This window comes from Lutra lutra, chromosome 15 (genome assembly GCF_902655055.1).
Source record: "Lutra lutra chromosome 15, mLutLut1.2, whole genome shotgun sequence".
Lineage (NCBI taxonomy): Eukaryota > Metazoa > Chordata > Mammalia > Carnivora > Mustelidae > Lutra > Lutra lutra.
Window position 1 is genome coordinate 62777970 of NC_062292.1, and position 22907 is coordinate 62800876.

A 22907-nucleotide genomic window follows, 5' to 3' on the forward strand; every position below is an offset into this window, starting at 1 on the left:
AATTCTCGAAAATATAAATCTTGAGGATGATAAGGGGTTGTTACAATATTTTGGCGGAGGGAGAGAAGAAATAGTATGAAATCAAATCCATTGCTTCAGACAAGAAATAGTCCTTTTTTTTCTCACACTGAGGTCATTATTTTGCTCAACAAACCCTTTTAATCATTTGGCAAAAAGAAACATTAATGCAGTATTTCTGATTATTTGAGATAATGAGTTTGGATCTGTTACATAAAGTCACAGTGAAAGGACAAATTGCATTCTGGGAGCCATAGATTTTACTAAGTGATGGGGCACATGTTACTGTTGAGTAAGGTCCTTGCAGATTTTATTTTGCCTCTCTTTCCTTTCTTCCTTCTTCAATACTCTTTATTGCCTACTTTATGTCCTTCTTTTATAATATATAAAATAAGTTTAAATAAGGTAGGGGCCGTGTACTACTAGAAACTTTTGGTCTATGAATTCTTCTTTATAATTTCGAGCAGAATGACATGGAGATGTTCAAAGGCTATGAGTCACACCAGTGTAAGAGAAGCTGTCGTGGGAATGCTGCTGACCCCTCCACTTTGGGAACTCAAAATAAACCATAAATTTCTGTCTTCCTCAACTGGAGGATGATGTTCCCACTATTCATTATCTGGCTTCCAAACTGAATTACCAAAAGTCCAGAAATCTTGCCAACAATATTTTGAATAAAACAGGGAATTGAAGGCCAAAGGGAAGTAATCTGCTTCTATCCTGTCTGCTTTGTCCCCCCATGGCCTCTTTCATCACCCCCAATAACCTACTCTTGAGTGATGAATGTGTCAGAGACAGGCCTTGAAAGCATGGGAAATATTTCCATTTCCACAGGAACCCATGGGTAGGGAGTAGCCAATGCCTGGGAAAAACAATACTCTTTTTTTTTTTTTTTCATTTTTAAATAGCAGCACAAAAGTGGTGATACTAGAATGTAGCTCTGAGCCACGCCGGGAAGCAACAGGCATCTCCAGATTGGCTTTCTGTGTCTCTCCATAGGAGTGTTTTCCAGCAGTGTACCTTCTCTGTGCCCTCAGAATTAGTTGTAATATTCTATGGAGAGGCCTTCTGAAAGGAGCTGATCTTGCATGTTAATCAAACAGATCTCTGTTGAACATGCTCTATTCTGTTCTGTTCCATTTCATTCCATTCCGTTCCATTCACCTAATGAACATTTAATAACCAACATTCGTGGGCAAGATGCTGTGCCAGAAATAGTAGAGCAAATGTAATTAAAGGATAATAAGAACAGGTAACTCTTGCACTACTGGGTATTTACCCCAAAGATACAGATGTAGTGAAAAGAAGGGTCATATGCACCCCAGTGTTCATAGCAGCAATGTCCACAATAGCCAAACTATGGAAGGATCCAAGATGCCCTTTAACAGACAAATGGATAAAGAAGATGTGGTCCATATATACGATGGAATATTACTCAGCCATGAGAAAGGATGAATACCTGACATTTGCATCAGCATGGATGGAACTGGAGGAAATTATGCTGAATGAAATAAGTCAAACAGATGAAGATAATTATCATATGGTTTCACTTATTTATGGAACATAAGGAATAGCATGAAGGACATTAGGAGAAGGAAGGGAAAAATGAAGGGGGGGAATCAGAGAGGGAGACGAACCATGAGAGATTATGGACTCCAGGAATCAAACAGGATTTTAGGGTTGCCTGGGTGGCTCAGTTGGTTAAGTGTCTGCCTTCGGCTCAGGTCATGATCCCAAGGTTCTGGGATCAAGTCCTGCATCAGGCTTCTTTTTTTTTTTTTTTTTAAAGAATTTATTTATTTATGTGACAGAGAGAGCACAAGCAGGCAGAGAGGCAGGCAGAGAGAGAGGAGGAAGCAGGCTCCCTGCTGAGCAGAGAGCCCGATGTGGGGCTCGATCCCAGGACTCCGAGATCATGACCTGAGCCGAAGGCAGCGGCTTAACCCACTGAGCCACCCAGGCGCCCTGCATCAGGCTTCTTGCTCAGTCCTGATTCTCCCTCTGCCTGCCATTCCCTCTGCTTGTGCACTTTCTCTCTCTCTCTCTGACAGATAAATAAATTAAACATGAAAAAAAAAAACACAGGGTTTTAGAGGGGAGGATGGTGGGAGGATGGGTGAGCCCAGCAATGGGTATCAAGGAGGGCACATACTGCATGGAGCACTGGGTATTATATGCAAACACTGAATCATGGAACACTGCACCAAAAATTAATGATGTGCCGTATGGTGACTAACATAACAAAATAAAAATTATTTTAAAAAATAAGAAGAGGTAACTCTTACAGAATATTTACTCTGCTTCAAGTGCTTCTGAACATTTCAATGCATTAATTTATTAAGCCTCAGAACATATGTATGAGGCAGAAACTGTATTATCACCATTTTACATAGAAAAATGGAGGCTCAGAATTTAAGTAACTTGCCCAAAGTTACTCAGCTGGTAAGTAAGAGTTGGAATATAAGCTCAAGGAGTGCAGACCTGTGCCTTAGGAGTTATAGCAACTTTAGTGTACTGAGTTAATTTCAAGATGCTCTGGGAGACCAAGAAAATAAGATATGGTACTCACCCCCAAGAAGATTGCTATCTCACTGGAAGTACAGACATCTGGAGCTCTTAGATCTACACTCATGGGTGCTGAGAGCCATTGTGTGAAAATGTGCTGTCCATGACTATGCAGGAAAAATGTGTTCTATCCCTTGCTCTGTAACTTCTTAGAAATCTTGGGATAAGATCTTGTAAGATCTTGTAAAAAACCTTTTAATTTCTATGAACCTCAGTTTTTTACTCTTTTAAAGTAAGAGAAGGGCAAATTAAAAGCCCTCTAAGATCCCCTGAGCATGACTCTATTTTGTGATTTTATACTAGAGAAGACAGAAAGCAGTATAGGTTGGGGTAGTTACCAGGTTTTAGGAAAAGAGAGAAATTTGTCTGGGGCCCAGAGTATTAGAACAGCTTTAAATTGCCATACAGATGGTGGGAGAGGAAGATAATGTGCTTGGGAGATAATGGAGAGACCAGCAGGAATAAGATAGACATTTTCCTTCATTGGCACAGGATTTTTAGTAAATCATCATCATCATCATCCCTGCTATGGGGACATGGTAAATACGCCAGGCATTAACATAAGTGCTTCATATATAGTAACTCCTCTTATCATCACAAGAACCTTATGAAGTAGGTACCATTTTGTCTCCATCTTACTGATTAGAAAACTGAGAAGTTTAAGTTTTTAAACGTTACCAAAACCTTTTAAGGTAAGGTTTAAAAACTTGCCAAAAGTCAAATATGTAGTAAGATAAATCTGGATGGTTTGGCTCTGTGCCCTTAACCACTATGCTAGTCTATCTCTTGCCTTTTAGATTTGGTATCAATTTGGTTATGGGTAAGAGCCCACTACTTCATTTTGTTGTCCCTCTAGTTGCTTTACGAACTCTTGCAGTTATGCAACCTGGGAGAGGATTTTGCCACAGTTGGGAGGTGGACATTTTCTTTGCCAAGTATGGAGAAGAGATTGAACACAGCTCAAGTGTTATTTGTCCCTGTAATAATGGAACTGAGATCTGGAAAGTGTCGTATGAGATCATCTGGTCAGATCCAGGTGGTTCCATATGACTTAAATTTTCCAAAGCAGCTAGTTGCTTGTCTTTTCTTGATGACTTTTTTTCAGCAATGGAAATTTTGCCACATATAGTTCACTATCACCATGGTTTCATCACCACATGGTGACTGAGTTCTCCTGAACACTTACTATTTTAATTTAAGCAATCTTGTGTTTGTGTGGGGGCTGCTTTTTCACACATACAGGTGACTGGTTTTGGATAGTTTAAAATGGATACATCATTATTTATGTTCTTTGCTTGAAACTTCACCATGCCTTGAAGCCACTCTTCAGCCCCTTGTTTGGGTCTGGAAATCATTTTGGATGAAATCAGGAGCTCTGGTGCTGAACGTCAGTTCTTATAGACACAGCTCTCTCTCTCTCTCTCTCTCTCTCTCTCTCTCTCTCTCTCTCTCTCTCCCTCTGTGGTCCTACCACCTCCCTGGAGTCCTGCAAAGGTGGGTGGTGGGTGAAGGTGGAGATTTGATGAGTTGTAGAACACTGAACTGTAGTCCTCTGACCTTGTCTCAGGAATGCTCTCTTGCCCCTCTCTCTTTTCCTGCTTCTTCCTTTACCACTCATTAAAAGTGGTCCTCTTTTTTGGGAACAAGCCAGCACATCTCCCCAGTGAGTTTAGGGTCTTGGAAAACAAAAGCCAGACATGAAACACTACCTTCCATTAACACCGGCTTTCGCCCTCCCTCAGAGGGCTCCCTCAGAGGTAAGAAAGCACAAAGCCCTAGTTACCTCAGGCATTGTCTCAGAATTGCAATTCAGGGAAAAGAGATCCTTGAAAGTAAGAGGAAAAGCTCTATGAAGGAGAAAACATGAACTAATGCTTCAGTAAATTAATATGGTATGCAGAGTATTGTTTCCATAAACATATTGTTACCTTTAAGAATTGCTGCAGATCACCTGCTTTCTGCCTATTTGCTGTGAGGAGTGACTGATGTAGGAAAGACATTAGGGTTCAAAGTTGATGGCCAAGAAAGAATTCTTGAGAGTCCTTGGTGCAAAAAGGTGATATTATTGGAGCACAGAGACAAGACCTCTGGGCAGAAAGACCTGCACGGGGGTCATGAGGAGTGGACCATTACATACTTCCAAGTTAAGACGGAGTTAGGGGTAGTGAAGGCCTCCCAGGTATTTTGGAAGCAAGGTTTCCAAGATCCCGAGGAGGCTAGCTATTGTTAGGAAAAGGCCATTTGTTACTGTTTAGTAAAAACTCAGTCACAAGACTCTCAGATGTGTGTCAGTGGGCCATTGTTTAGGTAATGATTGCCAACAGGTATCTTAGGAGGTAGAGACCTAATTTCCAAAGGAATTTTCTTACGTTAAAGTAGATCCACGGGATACTGGGATGAGGCGTACAATTGCCCTTTGCCCTTAGCATCGAGGCAGCTGTGTTCCTAGAGAAATGTCACTCTGCCTGTTTCAAAGACTTGTGAAGGAGCTGTCGGTACTAAGGAAATTTCATAATTTTTCTTCTGCCTTTGTTTCCTACATCATGATCTCTTCACCAGGCAGAGAGCATGCAGCTGGATGCAGGGATTATGTCATTGAAATGAAAGGCCAGTGACCACATCACCTTCCACACTTGGATATGTCAGGGATCTGGGGATACCAAGTGTTTCTCCCCCAGATGACTGAGGAAGAGGATGCATCATCAAATAGGACTGGGGTCTATCAACCTGCTTTTGACCAACAGGGAGCAAACAGGGTGCCACAAAGATAAACCTTTCCACACCACCTATAGGCAAACCAAGCCCTCACTTCTGTTTTTGGTCACTGCTAAGACCCTCCTGGCTTTTTACACCTAGCTTTCCTCCTGTCTTCCCCAGAGTAGGTCCACCAGGAATTATTTCTGATTTTTCCTCATTCTCTCATTTTGGTGTCTTTGCCATTTCACCAACAAAGTCATGTTGAAGGCATTGTCAACCGAGAAAGGAGGCAGAGCTACACTAAAACAAAAGCTTTTATTTGGGGTCTCAGAATTGCCACTCAGAAAATCCAAGTTCGGGTAGCAAAGCAAACTGCATTGTTTCCATCCCATCCCCTCTCAACCAGGGAACAAAAGTCAGGGATTTTTAAAGACAAAAGGGAATGCTTATATATGGTGTTTACAAAGAATTTCTATTGGTGTTGGTGGCAGGAAACAAATCTTGCTGAACATAATTGCTTGCTAAGGATAGCACTAAGCAAAAGCTTTTACTCTAGCAAGTCACAGGTGTTCAAGCTGAGTCCTTGGAATATGTGCAGTTTGGCCCAGTTGAAGGTTCATGATTGCATCCTATGAGAACGTGTATAAGGCCCAATTCTTTAATGGACTCCTGGCTCCATTTTAAAATCCGTGGACATAAGTAACTCCTTTTCATTTCACCTTTCACAGCAAGAAGTTCTTTCATCCAACCAAGAGAAAATGAGCTTAAAGTGATCAAATACTAATAACCCCAAGGTTAAAGGAAACTGCTACAAACTGTAATGCTAGGTGGTATAAGATGAAGGTGGTATAAGGTGAAGGTAATGAAGACCATAGTGATGATGGTGATGACGGTGGTGATGGTGATGATGATTATGGTAATGGTGATGGTGATGATGATGATTATGGTAATGGTGGTGGTGATGATAATAATGGTGTTGATGATGATAGCGGTGGTGATGGTGATGATGGTGATGGTGATGATGGTGATGGTAGTGATGGTAATAATGATGGTGATGATGTTGACCACCACCACCGTATACTGCATGCCATTTATGTTCCAGGCACTGTGCTAATTTTTACGTGCGTTATCTCATGCACCTCTCATAGAAACTTTTTTGCCAAAGGCACTAATGTTATCCTTTTTTAACAGCTGATGGAACCAAGAGATATTATATAACTTGTATAAGGTCACACAGATAGTAAGTGGCTGTTGAAAACTAACCTGAATCAATTTATTCATATCCAGCTATCCAGTTCTTCTTGGTAGATAAATGTAGCTATTGATGGCTAGGTATAGAGGATGGTTCTTCTTTCTCCACAATTATGCTATTGGCTTATGAAAGCAAGATCACTATACATATAGGGAAACCCAGTTGGGCCAAACTTATTTAGGCAAATAAGTATCAAGAAGCTGGTGCACAATGTTTATACAACTTGTCCTCTAATCTCAGTAAAGTCAGTTAAGTCCTCATTCTTTGTGCTCTAGCCGCAACTTGTAGGAAAGATTCAGTCAGACAATAATACTCTGAGGTAGGATTCTAATACCCTTGTAGGTAGTATCAGGCAACAAGGAATCTCAGAATCAAGGCTTGAATGTAGGACTCTTTTAGGGATCAAGCTACAGGTGCCATCTTGAAGGATGAAGAGATAATTCCATTTGTATAACCTTTCTGTAAAATAGGTGGGGGTTTCCACAACAGGCCACAAGTCCACATGACTAGAATGCCATTATTGTGATTGGAGAGAGCCCATTATGTACGGAACAAACCTCCATGTAAAAACTCATTTCTAGCATATTCTGCTAACTGGCAAAGCATCTGCCATTGATCCCAATCAGTAAGGATAGCCAAGACACCTACAGCAATCACCCCTGGAGCATTATCTCTCTAGAAAGTTTGCTGACCCCCAGTACAATGTAATTCCTTATTAGGGCATGTGACTGAAGCTAATTCCTACATACATAAGGTCACACTGTAGTGATTACAACGAGCTGACATTTTTCATTTCATTGTTTTGGTTCCTTGTTTTGTGTTTAACTTATTCAACTACAATATAAACTCCATGAGAGGATCTTGTTTTTTTTGTTCCACTGGGGATTTCAAAACTTATAATAGAGTATGGCACATGACAAGTGTTTAATAATTTGTTGAATAAATAAGTGAGCAAAAGGAGAATTCTGCTGAGGTCAGTTTTTTCTGTTTCTGCTATGATCCTATGAAATAAAGTCAGTTTATTTAAATAAGTACCCCGGTTGACTCCCTAGTCTTCACTGTGGTTTGCCTTGAGGGACCTGCAGATAACAAGTTAATCAGGGGCCATCAAGGTAGGAGCTAGAATGTAAGCAAAGAGTGACTTTTCTATAGTTCATATTGAAGTAGGTTAATTCAGGAAAAGTGGATGCGGATCTGATACCTTCTCGCTCTACCATAATGACCCGGCACAGCTTTCTCCCTGCACTTGAAAACTGGTCTTGATTTTAAAAGACCATGTTCCGAGGATCCTGGGGAGTTGAGAGTTTTAGTACTCTCCAGCCATGGGGACTGGTTGCCAACAAGTGTTTTAGAGACTGTTTTCTTGGTATTCATTACACTTCAGAAGCCAGGAAAGGGCACGTCCTTTTTAGTCTTGTGGTGTTTCTTCAGAAGGCAGCTGTCTGGGGCACAGAGGTCTGCTCTCAAGGTTAATTCTCCGCCGACGCGCACACCTTCCCATGACCAGCAGGGGGCATCTGCGACACAGATTTAAGCAGTATTGACTTTAAACGGGATTGTCCTTGAGACGGGACTGGTTGGGACACCTCTTTGGGAAATGTAAAAATCCCTGGTCTGTACTTCTCAGAGGTCCTCTATCTTGTCTTTCCTCCTGACTCTTCCCGAGATACGTCTGCAGTCTAGCCCGAAAACTGCCTGTGATGACTGACAGTCTTCCAACCACAGGACCGGTCCAGCTTCTTGGCTCTGTTTCTTTTAAGTCCTGATACATTATGGTCTCACAGTAGATTCTGATCAGATGTCAGTGGTTGTCATATCCCTCCCCGCCCCTTCTCATTGGAGTATTGCCGGGTCTGGCGTGAGGGTCGGAATGTGCATGCTCAGTTTGAGCCTTACCTGCCTCTCGACCTCTTTAACCGAGAGCGATTGAATTCAGTTGACTCTACGATTGAATTTAGTTACTTGAGAGTCCTTGTAGTCACTCAGTGGCTTTTAACCTCTCCCACCCAGCGATTCAAATTAAAAACAGCCCAGTTCTCAGGGACCTCTTCTGCGCCACACCCCAGTATATCACTTAACCTGAAATGTAGTTTTACTCTTAGGTAGAAATTCAATTCACTCATTCGTTTTTTGATTCGTCAATGTACATAGCAGGTCTTTTTTGAGCACCTCCTAAGTGCCAGGCCCTGAGAGATGCGCTCAGACTGGAACTGATATTGCTGGAGACCTGTCACTCTAATGGGAGAGGGAGACAAGACCCAAATAAACAGACAGAGATATGTGTGCAAATTGATAAGAGCCACGAAGGAAAAATACAGACGGCTCTGTGAACATTGTAGGGACAACTGTGGGACCTATGTCTGCCATTGCACTGCCTGCACGTTTTCACAGTGACACACACTTGAGCTCATTGAACTTAGGGCCTTCGGTCGTTCTATTTCATCCAGGGTGGTCAGTGCCTAGAAAAATATCTAGCATACAGTTGGCATGTACAGGAGGAGACAAGGAATCATGATTCACTGTAACCCTTGAAACACCTAGCATAGGACTTTACATACATAGTCGGCTCTCCTATATTCTACTTGAACAGAACTGTATTTTTAAAAATTAAGTTGTATTTATTAATGTTTCGATTGATTGCTTGTACTGTTTTTCATGCCTGTGCACCATAAGGTAATAACTTGGACTCAATTCGCCCATTAGAAGGAAAGACCCAGGTGTCCCAGAGCCTTTTGAAATTTGATTTTCTGGCCACTATACCCACAGAAGGCACAGATTTAAAACTGCAAACCCTACAATTATTTAAAGCCTTCCCAGTTTGAAACCACTAATGTGAGTCATCTACAGAAGGAATTATCTTCCTCCCAGCCTCTAATTAAACTTTCACCCAGGTATTTCAATTGATTTTATTTCAAAACAATGTTTTCTTTGTAAAACCAAAGGATACTAAGATGGGAAGGAGATGGGAGGAGACGCAAATTGTTTCTTGTTCACCAGCATTAATGTAACTCAGCCAGGAAAAATGCCGAGTGTACGGTAAAACAGAGCCCAAGACCGAGTTGAAATCATCAACGTGTCAGAAAGATTTCTTCTTCGGATGGGGTTGTTTTTGACATTAAATTCATGTCAGATACACCCAAGTTGATTTTTAAGGAGGGGGGAGATAAAATGATAGGTTTGAGTTTTCGTTTTGTTTGATTTTCCACTTGGTTTATTTTGTTCCCTTATGTGTGCAGAGGGAGGGGCTGGGAGGAAAAGGCAAGGGGGGGTGTTTCCCCACTTGTTCCAGGAACTCCTAAGGAGAAAAACAAATGTAGTAACACTATTTATCCTTGCAAAAAGAATAAAAGGTTTCAAGTGGTTTCAACTCTAGCATCTGATAACTCTTCATCCTATAAACTTTTAGTGTTTTAGAAGAAGAGATGCAATCATATTATTTATTCTCTGTATTCCTGCAAACTCCTCATTAAACCAAATGGATTGCCTGCCTGCCTTACAGACTCTCTTTAATGTCTGATATTTGAACATATAGGAAGTTAGGAGTTTGAAGCCATCAAAAGAAGTTTAAGCAAAGCCCTGAACATCCTTTCTCCTTTATATCCCCAGGGCAAGTATGAGGAAAAGAGTAATCTGATACACTGGTATGTTTGTCTACCCTGAGGAAATGGAATATAATTTTCTATAGGCAGTTTAAAAATGGCCATTGATTTCTAGATCATCCCAGGAAAAACTAATTTAATCAGTGATACCAACGAAACCATACTAGGGTTCGGATTCGTTCTGGTTTTAAAAGGTTTTTTTTGTGGGATGTCTTAGCAATTTAACCACCATTAATAGACAGTGTTTTTATGGGAAAAAAACATCTTGAAAGAGTTAACAAAAGAAAAACTTGACACAGATTGAGTTTGTAAGAGAGGATGACACCCGTTTACTCACAGACCATCTTTGAAGCCACCTTTCAATCATTTTACCCCCTTCTTCTTGTTTTCCTACCACAATTGCCCTAGGCTGAGTGCTGTACAGTTCTCCTGTCGTCCTTCTGTTCATCAGGGCAGGCAGGCAGAGCGAGCCCACATCTTCTAACAAGACTTTCTGCTCTCTCTAATCACACATTGCACTGAAGAAATATAGAAGAACCAGTCCTGTGTATCTTTTTTTTTTTTTAAAGATTTTATTTATTTATTTGACAGAGAGAGATCACAAGCAGGCAGAGAGGCAGGCAGAGAGACAGGAGGAAGCAGGCTCCCTGCTGAGCAGAGAGCCCGATGCGGGACTCGATCCCAGGACTCCGAGATCATGACCTGAGCCGAAGGCAGCGGCTTAACCCACTGAGCCACCCAGGCGCCCAGTCCTGTGTATCTTTAAACATTAGGCACATTCCTCTCTTTTTGCCTGGAAGGTCTGTCCTTTTCTTGTCCACCCAACCAACTGCTGCTACCATTCTGCCTCCTCTGAGAAGCTCTCTGACCTGCCCTTGGGCACCGGAGCTCTGCTGCTCTCTGGACACCCTCTCCTTGAATCAGTGCTTGGGCTCTCTCACAAGTTTGAGGCCACAAACAGCTATCAGGACCTTGAAGGCAAGGACCAAACATTGTGTTTGTGTGTTTACTGCCTAATGCTGACACAGTAAGCATGCTCGAGCGGTAATGGATAAATGAAATTTAATAAAAATACTCCACTCCTTCCTTCTAATTACCCCTTCATGTCCATCCTAGTCTTTGACCAGGGAATCATATACAAATATCTCTCTGCCTTTTACAAAAGCAAATAGCTCAAATGGAGCAAAGGGCATAAGGAGGGAAGGAAAAAAAAATAAACAGAAGTTGAAAGGAAAAACAAAACAAAACGCCAAAACTTTAAGAATCAACCAAACAAAAAAAACAAGCATCTGGGACACATTCAATAGATAATCCTTATCTAAACATCAGTGAGTGAACTACTGAGTCAAGGTCGAGGCTCAACACGGTCCCCGAGTGCAGCCCTCCCCTTAAGGGCAGGGACTGAGGGCAGCTGGGACCAGAAGGAGAGTGTAATGGATGGTCTTCAAGAGCTGGGTGGGATGGTACAACTGGACAGCAAAGATGGACCCGGTGTTTCTGGCAGTCCTACTGGATGCCGGCCAGCAGAGGGTAGCCACAAATATTGCAGGCCTTCCCCCCACTCCCTTTCCCTGCCCTAGTAATGTTTTCTTCCTATTCCAGATAAATATGAAATTGGTGGTTCTTGTTGCCAGAGCTAGAATATGGCAGGTGGTGGGAGTAGTAATTCTTAGTAACTTGTGGGAATCTTTTTGGATGTTTTAATCTGGTACTTGAAGCTAGGGAACGCGGGTTAAGCTCAGTTGGAAAAAGGATTATGCAGTTAGAACTAACTTTGAAGAAGCAGTATTATATGCCAAATGCTCTGCTAAGTGATTCACATGATTAGCATATTTAATCATCACGAAAAAGAGGATGTACTATTTTATCAGTCCCGTTTTCTAGGCAAAAAAAAAAAAAAAAAATCCAAAACATTAGTTAATTTAAGCAACCTGCTGAGCTTGGAAGCAAAATGACACTTATTCTTATTCTCCTGTGTTATGTAAGCTCCCCCGCGGAACTCGCCCGGTTTCAAGCAAAGTGCCGGGCTTGGGTGAGCTTGATTTGCTGGGGTGTGGAATGGACGCAGAAGGAAATGGAAAGAGAAAGACATTGTAGACGTGACCAAATTAAGTTCATACTTTGGAATTTGTATTTATGATACTAAAGAAAACTATGATACTGATTCAGTATTTATAGGTTTTTTGGTAAGGTATACAGTCCATTTACTTAACTCTTCCTCTCTTGATATCCATGATTGTTAATCTCACACGTTTTATGTACTTAAATGTTCTCATCCCTGTCTCCATGGGAATGGATGGGGAAAGTCTATTTATAGCAGCAAAGTCCTATGGGGCCAGAGGATGAATCCCATCATAACTCTTAAAGATTTGGGTTCAGATGAGCATGGACTTGGAGACACACGTGAGCAGACTTGTGAAGAACAAATTCAAGATATTTTTAGTTGACTCTGGTGACTGCTTTTGAGTGTTGACTGCGTCACCATGCGTTGTGATGCCCCAGGAGGTGAAGGTATTTAGGAATCGATGCCCGCCTTGATGGGGCTCTCACACCCAGCTTGGAAAACACACATGAATCAGCTACCATGGTACAACGTGATAAATCCCATCTTAAGACCTTGTATAAAGTGCTAAAGCAATGATGAAAAAGCAGCTTTGGGGCTCTCTCCGTCTCCATCTACAACGGCTTGCCTTATAGGTTAATGTTCACAACTTGCTTGGTGCTCTTTTGAATTCAGATTCACCATGAAATGATGGAAGACTTAGAAGGTTAGTTTTGAAATGAGGCATGAAAATGATTGTGTCTTTTGGTAGAGGAAGGCACAGAATTCTGACTCCATCTACTCACCAAAATGTTGAGGGTAGAAAGCAGTGATAAAATGCTGCTATCATCGGTCCTTTGGCAATGAATGCTCATCTCCCGAAGGCTGACTGCAAAGAACATAGGCCAGTAGCCATTATGGAACAAGGGGCAAGCAGTTGGGGGAAAAAAAAAAAAAAAAATCAAATCCATCTAAATAAAGAACACTTATAGGGAAGACATCTTCAGGCAGAATAATTTAATTTTATGGCTGGAGACAGCTGAAGAAAACATCTCGATTAGCTCTGTCACTTTATAGATGAGGGAACTGAGGCCTAGCGGTAAAAATATATATATATACATATATATGTGTGTATATATACACACACATATATATATATATATGATTTTTTTCAAATAGTCTACATCTAATTAATGGCAGATGTGGGACCAGAACCCTCAGAAGACAGGTATGCAGGGGAGTGAGTAGCTCACCTGTGAACTCTGGAGTCAGATGGTGTGGGCTCCAGTCCCAGCTCCAACACAGACTCGCTGGGTTATCTTAGGCAAGTTATTTAAACACTCTGACTTTCAATGTCCTCATCTGTAAAATGGGAATAACACTGTAGTATTCGTCATATGTAAAGTGAAAGAATACATGCAAAACGGTAATTAAGATGAAATAATGGATATTAATATTAATACATAATAATAATGCATATTAATCAGGGCCTTAAAAAGAGCTTGATAAATGTTAATTATTAGGATTCATGTGTCCCATTTCTACATTAGTATTCTTCCTGCCACAATAGTAAAAATGGGGTCTTGTTCATTTTTGTTCCTTTGACACAGAAAGAAATCTGTGTTTCAGATCTGTATGCTCTGATGGTGTTCCTATTCCTCCTTATATCTTTTTTTTCAGGGCCAAGGAGATTAAGATCAAGTTGGGAATTCTCCTCCAGAAGCCAGACTCAGCTGTTGACCTTGTCATTCCATACAATGAGAAGCCAGAAAAACCAGCCAAGACCCAGAAGTGAGTCATGAGCATGGATTCCACTCCTTTTCCCCCAGAGGATGGCTGTTTCTCAAATGTATAGCACCATCCCTCATCTGGAGAGCTCTCCACTCTCTACTCCTCATTGACGATCATAAGATCCCTCAGATACCTGGTCTGTAAATAAGCATTTTTCTACTCTTCTATGTCAGGACCATAACATGCAATACCATCAGGTTACTTAACAATAAAGAGAAGGCCCTGCCTTGGGACCCTGTTTGAGAGAGAGCATACCTTATAAAATGGCAACAGCATTTAAATATCTCCTCAGCGACTCACCACACAGAAGCATGACAGAAAAAATACCTGACCACCTGCTGCCTGGGGTTCAGGTAACCGCTCCTGACCCAGTTACTTAAGATCACTGGATGCTTGGGGCGCCTGGGTGGCTCAGTTGTTAAGCATCTGCCTTTGGATCAAGCTTAGGTCATGATCCCAAGGTCCTAGGATCGAGACCCACATCAGGCTCCCTCCTAGGCAGGAAGCCTGCTTCTCCCTCTCTCACTCCCCCTGCTTGTGTTCCTCCTCTGGCTATATCTCTCTGTCAAAAAAATAAACAAAAATCTTAAAAAAAAAAAAAAAAAAAGATCACTGGATGCTCATCTGCTGAGGAAGGACCCAAGGCTGCTTCCTCGGTGGGAGGATAGAAATGGAAACATTTCCCTCAGGAAGATGCTAAGACCAAGGCAGACAATTTAAGCCGAATAGCTTCTTCTCCAAAATATGATTCCTTCAGAGGAACAGAAGACTGTTACTTGACAGAGGAATTAATTCTTGCCTGGCCAATTCTATTTAATGTATATGAATCATTTTTAACCTCAATCCATAAATTAGTATTACTGACTGGACTTCCATAGTCCTCTCTCCCTTCTCCCTCACCTTCCCACACATACTTCCACCAATTTAGGCAAGGAGTGAGACTATATAGATTTAAGCTGTATGGCATGGGGTGCAGCTCCCCATTTGCATGGACTCTGCCATGACTTGGTAACTCTACCCTGAGCACGCACATGGCTTCCCATCATCCCACCAGCTACGCAGCCAGTCCTTCCCCGCAGATGCCCTCCATCTTCCCCTTCAAACAGTTTCATGGGCCTGAAAATCAAGAAAGGAGAGCAGGAAGGAGGAAAGCCAAATGTACTCGAATTCCTCCATTCTGCTATTGGAAAGCTTCGAGGAGATGGCAAAAGGGTGGTAGAAGCACAGGAATCCCTTTTAACCTCCGTTTCTTTTTAAATTTGACATCTGTATAAACTGGTCAATCTTCTCTTGGTCCAAATGACCTTCAACTTAATATAGCTGGATTGGTTGGGAGATAAAAAGGTTCCTCTTTTTAAATATTTTTCCATCAACCTAAGTGGATAGTTCCATTCCCCTCATATTACTTCAAAGTGATCCCCAACCGGAAGTGAGGCATAATTGAGTTTGGTGCATTTAGAAAGGGGAAGCTAATTCAGTGGGGAGTGGCAGGCACCAGGCACTGGAGGGGCATAAGAGCCACATTTTGCAACAGCAACAGATCAAAAAAAAATCTATTTTGAAATAAACAATGTGGTGCTTATGGATCTGTAGGAATTCACTTTAAAAAGTATGGCTCTACCTTTCCTGCTTTGATTCTCTGCTTTAATGTTCCACACAGACACTTGAACTATTTGGCTTAACAGGGATTCGGACAGAAGCAGTTTGAAAGGAAAGCTGGGGTTGATATTTATTGGATAATTTTTTTCTCTTATCTTCTATTTCCTTTCTTCTTCCAGGAGTTTGAATTATTTGGGGAGGGGGGGAAGCCTGCGCGTCTGCACTTGTCAGTGACTACTACAAGCCTTTCCCACCCTCTTCCAAGCCCCTAAACCCATTCCACCTCCTTGGTTTTGGCAAGTATCCATGCCTTTTAATTAACAGGAAAAGACTGTTTTCTGCATGAGCTCAATCAATTTCTCTTCTCCCCCACTTAAAACTTCTCTGTATTTTTGTACCCGTGTTCTTCTCTCAGAGAAGAAAATAAACCTTCTCCAGACTGAAGGTATTTTTAACCCTCTCATCTTTTAAAAAAAGCAATCCCTTTTTAAAAAAGCATTTTCTGGGGTGCCTGGGTGGCTCATTCGGTGAAACGTCCGACTCTTATTTTTGGCTCAGGTCATGATTTCAGGGCGGTGAGATCAAGCCCTGTGTCAGGCTCTGTGTCAGGCTCTGTGCAGGGCATGGAGCCTGCCTAAGATTCTCTCCCTCCCTCCCCCCTACCCCTCTAGCCCCCCTCTCAAAAAAGGCATTTTCTGTTTTTTTTTAATGTTTTTATTTTTCTCATTAGAAAAACAGAATCTAAAAAAACAGGAAAGAGTTTCCTATATTCCTACCACCCGTAGCCAGTGTCTGTGTTCTTAATTGCTCTCCTCCCTCTGGGACCATGTTCTACTCTGAACTCTGAAAAAAAAAACTCTCTCAGCCCCTCCCTCCTACTCCTTCCCCTTTCTCTTGTGTTCATCAGGTAGTTCTAGAAACAGGACGTGTCCATCCAGAAGCTGTAAGACAACCAAAGGATCTATTTGGGGTCTTAGGGATGGCAATCTAGGAGACACGAAGTCAACTGCAATCGAAAATGTGTTCCCAAGAGCCAGCATGAAGTGCAGGCTTAAAAAGGCAAATCACAAGGTTATGTAACTTGCTTTGGAGGACTTGTGATTGACCCTGGCAAACTTCTAACTATCTAATGCAGGATGGGCTGCTCAGCCAGCAGGTGTTACATGATCTCTGTCTCAGTCCGGAGCAGTAGGATGTGCTCCAGGAAGTGGTCCAGGTGTGACCAACAGGACGAGTTTGGAGACAGGCCCCGCTTCCTCAACGTCCGCTTGACTCTATTCTTGACTCTACTCCCAGCCACGCTTGCTTGGTTTTGAATCTCCTTTCACAAAAGCCACTGCTTCCAGGATCTTCTGTTCACTCTTGCTTATCTGGTTTAAAACTTACCACCCACAGGAACCCTCTCTACAGGTGTGCCTTTTCCTCTTTGCCAGAGTTTGCTCAATGGTTGGCCTCCCGAAAACTCTCTTCCTTCACGTCTAACCCTGCCTTCTCTCTCTCTAAGGAGAGAGACCCACTTTTGACCACCCTCTCCGTATGTAAGCATTCCCCAAGGCTATGCTCTAGGTCATCATCATGAGTAATAAACAAATCAGTACACCACATAAATTTAGTTCGCAATAACTGTTATCATGGCTTGTCATAGAACCAATTGGGAAATGCCCAGGAGCTGATATAGATATTCTTATGGTTTATTTTATATTCTAGATGTTCCTTTTCCCTCTGGCCTATGCCACTATTTTTTTTTTTTTAATTTACTTATTTGAGAGAGAGAGAGAGAGAGAGAGAGAGAGAAAGAGAAAAGCACAAGCAGGGGGAGCAAGAGAGGGAGAAGCAGGCTTCCCACTGAGCAGGGAGCCCGATAGGGGCTCAATCCCAGGACCCTGGGATCATGATCTGAGCCAAAGGCAGATAACTAACCAACAAAGCCACCCAAGTGCCCCTGCCACTATTTTTTTTAATTTAATTTATTTATTTGACAGAGATGCAGGGAGAGAGAGAACACAAGCAGGGGGAGTCGGAGGGAGAGAAGCAGACTTCCCGCCAAGCAGGGAGCCAGACGCAGGGCTCGATCCCAGGACCCTGGGGTCATGACCTGAGCCAAAGGCAGATGCTTAACTGATTGAGCCACCCAGGTGCCCCGCCACTAATTTTTAACCACATTTTGTTGGTGGTGTTTTACCACTTTATAACTCTAGGATGACCTCCACACATAAGCAGGACCCCGCCTTGTAGAGGAGAACAGTTCCCAGTTGTTCCCGTACACTTGCTCTCACTGGGTGGACTGCTGACTAAGCATCACTGCCAGGAGTACAGCTGGATGTACAGTGTCTGGCCACAGAGAGACCACGAAAAGAGGCAGGTGTTTTTTATCTGCATCCCCATCCTCAGCGCCAGGTCACTGTTGGCCGTGGGGCACGGGCTTAACAAATTTCCATGAATGGACTTGAGCGGAGTCAGGACCATACTGCCCTGCAGGGAAGGAAAGGAGAGCAGAGCAGGCATTAAGGGCCAATAAATAACTGGGATTTAATTTCCCTTGTCAAGAAGAAGAACACGTGAGAACATTACCAGAAGTGTTTTAATGTGTGCCAGGGACCGTGTAGATTTAAAAAAGAACAAGAAAAGGAAACCACTGGTGTTTCAAGAGGTTAAAACACTTTCCCATGGTTACAGCTTAGGAAGCGTCAAGAGTTGCCCGCAGCTGGAGTAATGGGTCGCGGGGCTGACATTTTCAAAATGAAAGTTTCGGGTCGTTTATGGCTTTCATCAACCAGACTAACTATGGGCCCATGGAACCATCATGAATGTTTGCATTCCACACATGCTTACTGTGGTACAGATTAGTACTGCAGGTGAGCCGTGGGCCAGGTGGAATGGGAGACATTCTCCATGACCGACAAACTCTACCTTGAGGCAGTGAGTACGTTGTGGCCACGTAAGAGATTCAACAAGTGCACAGGTAAGAGTATAGTAAAGAGAGAGAACACTTCCATCGAGATGGCCACTTCCTGGACCAGTTGGCATTTACACCAGGCATTATAAAACACACAGTTAATCATCTCTATAAATGTTTATTTTGCCTTTCATGCGAACTGGCTTCCTCCGCGCCCCCCCCCCCCCACAGACTCCGTGCCCACTCTCTGTGGTCACCAATGACCTTGCAAACCAGGGCACTTATTGGCCATTTAGATCTGCATCTATCTTGTTTCCAAAGAAGTCAGACTTAATGAGGGCTGGCAAATTCTGAGAATTAGGACAGGATGAACCTCTGCTCCCTCCTAGGCTGGTGATCAGAACACTGGGCTTTATGCAGTGGGGCATGTGTCCTGCTCCACTGTGTCCTTGAATCAATTTGGACTAATTTAACCCCCAGGCGGGCTCAGCACATGTCCTTTTCAGGAATTTAATCTGGGCTGTGATGTACGGCTGCTATTGATCATTAGTCTGGTTCTAACAAGACTGTTTGGGACAAATTGGGTCTGGTAGCATGCTTAAGTGTGGTGCACCTGCTTATGTCATTTCTTCTTCCTGTGCTCCTCTGTATTAACCAGAGGAAAAGAGGGGGAAGGAAGGTGATCTCATTTTATGAGAATATTTATAAAATCAGAAAAAGATTCAGTGAATGAGCCAGGCCTTCCCCCTTTCTCTGCTTCTTTTGTCCAACTATTTACTGTCCTGCTCTTTCTGTCAACAATCAATAGAACCGTGACGTGTGTCTAGCAGAGCGTTGAACCCCCTGTAGTGAAGAAATTAAGATGTGTGAGCTCTAATGCTAAGAATGTAGGTATGAAATAATATACACATAGGAAGAGTTATAAAGACGAACCAAAAGGAGGTATGACCTCTAGAAAACAAGTCCTTTTCTGATTAGAAATAAAATGAGGCAGAAGAATTCTTGCAATCCTTTCCTCATGTCATTTCTCTTTCCTGTGCTCCTTTGTACTAACCAGAAGAAAATGGGGTGGGGAGGGAGGGTCGTTCACTTATTAAAAACAAATTTCCGAGGAATTGGTGTGGTGCTCTTAACCGATGACACCTGTGTTTCTAGCCAGGAAAATGGAAACCATGTGAGCTTTTTTTCACCGTGTTTAATCTTCAAATAGTAAAAACATAAAGCTTTATGGAAAGTCAAATAATTAAGACTCTGCAATGAAGAGCACAGAAGTGAAGGCTATATTCACAGCACTTTAGCCAAAAAAAGCTACTGCCATCTTGGACTCTTTACGTAAATAAAGTGATGCAGTATTTAAGCCAGGACAGCACAATAAAAAGTAGAAGTAGCAGTTGTCTCGTCAACCTCAGCTGCTAAATCTGAATGCTTAAAACCCCAAGATTTTTTTTTTTTTTAAAGACAGAAGCAGGAATGTTCCTATGCTGTCTGAAGAGTAGATTAAAACAAAACAAAACAAAACAAAACGAAGTGCTAAGGACGTTCCACCTTAGGAAGAACACCTTCATTGGCCTTAATATTCCATTTTTTAAAAATTTATTATTTGACAGAGAGGGACACGGCGAGAGGAAACACAAGCAGGGGGAGGGGGAAAGGGAGAAGCAGGCTTCCTGCTGAGCAGAGAACCCTGGGATCATGACCTGAGCCAAAGTCAGACGCTTAATGACTGAGCCACCCACGCGCCCCGGCCCTAATATTCTAATGACTGCTTTGTTAGTCTCTTCTGATTTGACAAGGAAGAACTCACATGACAATGCAGGAGTTGGAGGAGGGGAGCCCCAGGAGGGCAGAGTCAGCCATTTTTCCCAGATAACAGCAGTCTGCCTTGACACAATCCTGCTGTGAGAGAAGAGCTGGTGGTTTTAACGAGATAACTGCGGGGTTTCTGCATAGATAAATGTTAAAATAAAAACAGCCTAAGGGGAATTATGTGTTGGCTATTACTTTCTCCTTTTGAGTCAGCATCTAAAGCATTTATGTACAACATTCTCATTCATGATGTATAACCATTTTTCTTCTCAGAGAAAATATTTTAAAAATTATTATCCTATCCTAACTGGGCAGGAAAAATGCATCCTGATTTTTAAAAATGTAGACATACCATGATCACATTTCCACCATGAGGCAACATCCCCACATTCCGTCTTTCACCAGCCTTAACAATGGCAATGGGATACAGATGTGGAATCAAATGCCCTTTGCTGATTAAACTGGGCAGCTAAAGGGGAGCACTGGTGAGGCACAGAATGTGAGTTCAATCCCTATAATGGGGCAACTGGATTTCATTCAGTTACATTTGGGAAAAAAGGTCACAATTGGAGATACTGTCATGGAATATACAAGAATGCCAAGACACAGCTTCATAACAAATAGACTTTGCTTCTACAAAGAGAGAGACCTAAACAGATTGTGCAAAAGGAGATGAAAATACACACTCTTAGGGTGCCTGGGTGGTTAAGTGTCTGCCTTTGGCTCAGGTCACAATCCCAGGAACCTTGGGATAGGGGTCCCTGCTCAGTGGGAAGCCTGCTTCTCCCACTCCCTTTGCCTTTCCCCTCCACTCATGCTCTTGCTCTCTTGCTCTCTCTCCCAAACAAATAAAAATCTTAAACAAGAAATGAAGAAAAAAATGAAGAAAGAAAGAAAGAAAGAAAGAACAAACACAATATCCATGTGTGAAAGCAAACCCAGCCCACCAAACTTGATTTATTAGAAAGAAAATAACAAATTCCCTTGTCCTGAAGATGGGTCATTGGGTGTATCATTTCTAAGAAAAGCAGGTCCAAGACATCATCGGTGAATGGTTAATTCCCTTCTTCTCATGGCTGTTGCCTTTTTCTTTTCCCTAATTCTTGATTTAGACCTTCCTTGGATGAGGCCCTGCAGTGGCGTGACTGTCTGGACAAGCTCCTGCAGAACAACTGTGAGTTGGAATTGTCTTTTATAAAAGCTCAGGACAGGGACAGAGGCAAAATGTTGCCTTTGTACTGTCTGCGTCCTTCTCCAATTCTGAAATTTCTTCCATTTTTCAAAGTGGTCTCAGCAAGGTAAGAATGCCAAGGGAGTGTGGTTATCTAGCTCATAAGAAGAGAAAGGTCTACTGCATTGGAAGAGAATGTGAAAATAAAATGTCCTGAGGACTCAGGATTGCATGTTGTTTTCCCATCATCCTGCTTACCCACATGGCTTGGCACATGTGCTTCTTAATGTTTTCATCAGGAAAAAAGAGATACTGCCCTTTCCTGCTTAGTGTCATAATGACTTGACAAGGATTGGCTAGAGTAGTGTGCAGACCACTGTATTAGAAAGCACAAGCTAGATAGTATGTCTCAATGCAAGCTGCTATTAACTGTTTTTCTGGCCCAACGTGGGTTGTTCTCTCCCCAGACCTTGGTTTCCTCTTCTGGTGCTTGCTGGTTGGATCTTTATTCAAGACATGACCAAAGTGCTATTAACAACCCATTTCCAAGCTAATACCAATACACCTGAGCACTACTTGCCTTTCCCCTAATGCAAATCCTTACCTATTCCCAAGGCCTACAGTTTCATTTTCAAGTTTCCAATGTTTAAGCTGCTCCATAATACCTAGATGGCCAGTCTGCAGTCACACTGAAGTGTTCTTCCTCGGGAATTTCTGCATGCAGTCCCTTTGGTTGGAATACTTTGTATTCATATCTCTAGCTGTAGAAATTCTTCCTCTCCTATAAAAGCAAATCTAAACACAAAATGCCTAGTCTTATCCAGACTGATCTCCCTCTGAGCTTCCAGAGCTTTGCCTGCACAACTTTTCTCCTGCTTAATACATCTTATAGTGTACTTTTTCATAGGCATCTTCCTCCTATGATAAATTATAAACCCTGTGAAAGCCAGGACTCAATCTTTTTTTTTTTAAGATTTTATTTATTTATTTAAGAGAGAGAGAGAGAGCACAAGCAGGAATGGAGGAGGGACAGAAGGAGAGGGAGAGGGAGACTTGGGCTCTCCACTAAGCAAGGAGTCTTACATGGGACTTGATCCCAGGACCCTTAGATCCTGACCTCAGCCAAATACAGATGCCTAACCCCCTGAGCCACGCAGGCACCCCCAGGACTCAATCTTTTGATCTGAATAATCTCCCAATAAGAAGTGCACAATATGGGGAGAGTAATTTGTTGAATAGTTAATTTTAAGAACCCATATTTCTACATCTTTACCCCCAGAATGGCATATGAAACTTTGTTAGATGCTTTGCAAAAATAAAAATTTTAAAAATATTTCTCACAGGAGCATCATGATCAATAGGCCCAAAGTAGAATTATATATGAATTTTTTTTTAATGTCTTGGTTTTGGTAGGGAAGCTTCTGTTACCTGAGATAGAATCATTATCTTTGGAGGCAGAACAGCCAAACCTC

The 22907-nt window shown here is 42.2% G+C and overlaps 1 protein-coding gene across 1 annotated transcript in view; it reads left to right on the forward strand.

The window, feature by feature from the left end:
- RGS5 (regulator of G protein signaling 5) overlaps window positions 1–22907 on the forward strand; it is a 49619-nt gene that overhangs the window by 11761 nt on the left and 14951 nt on the right. Inside the window, exons 2-3 of the mRNA XM_047705131.1 lie at window positions 13853–13963; window positions 21377–21438. Of these exons, the coding sequence (XP_047561087.1) occupies window positions 13853–13963; window positions 21377–21438 (173 nt within the window). The remainder of the gene's footprint in view (window positions 1–13852; window positions 13964–21376; window positions 21439–22907) is intronic.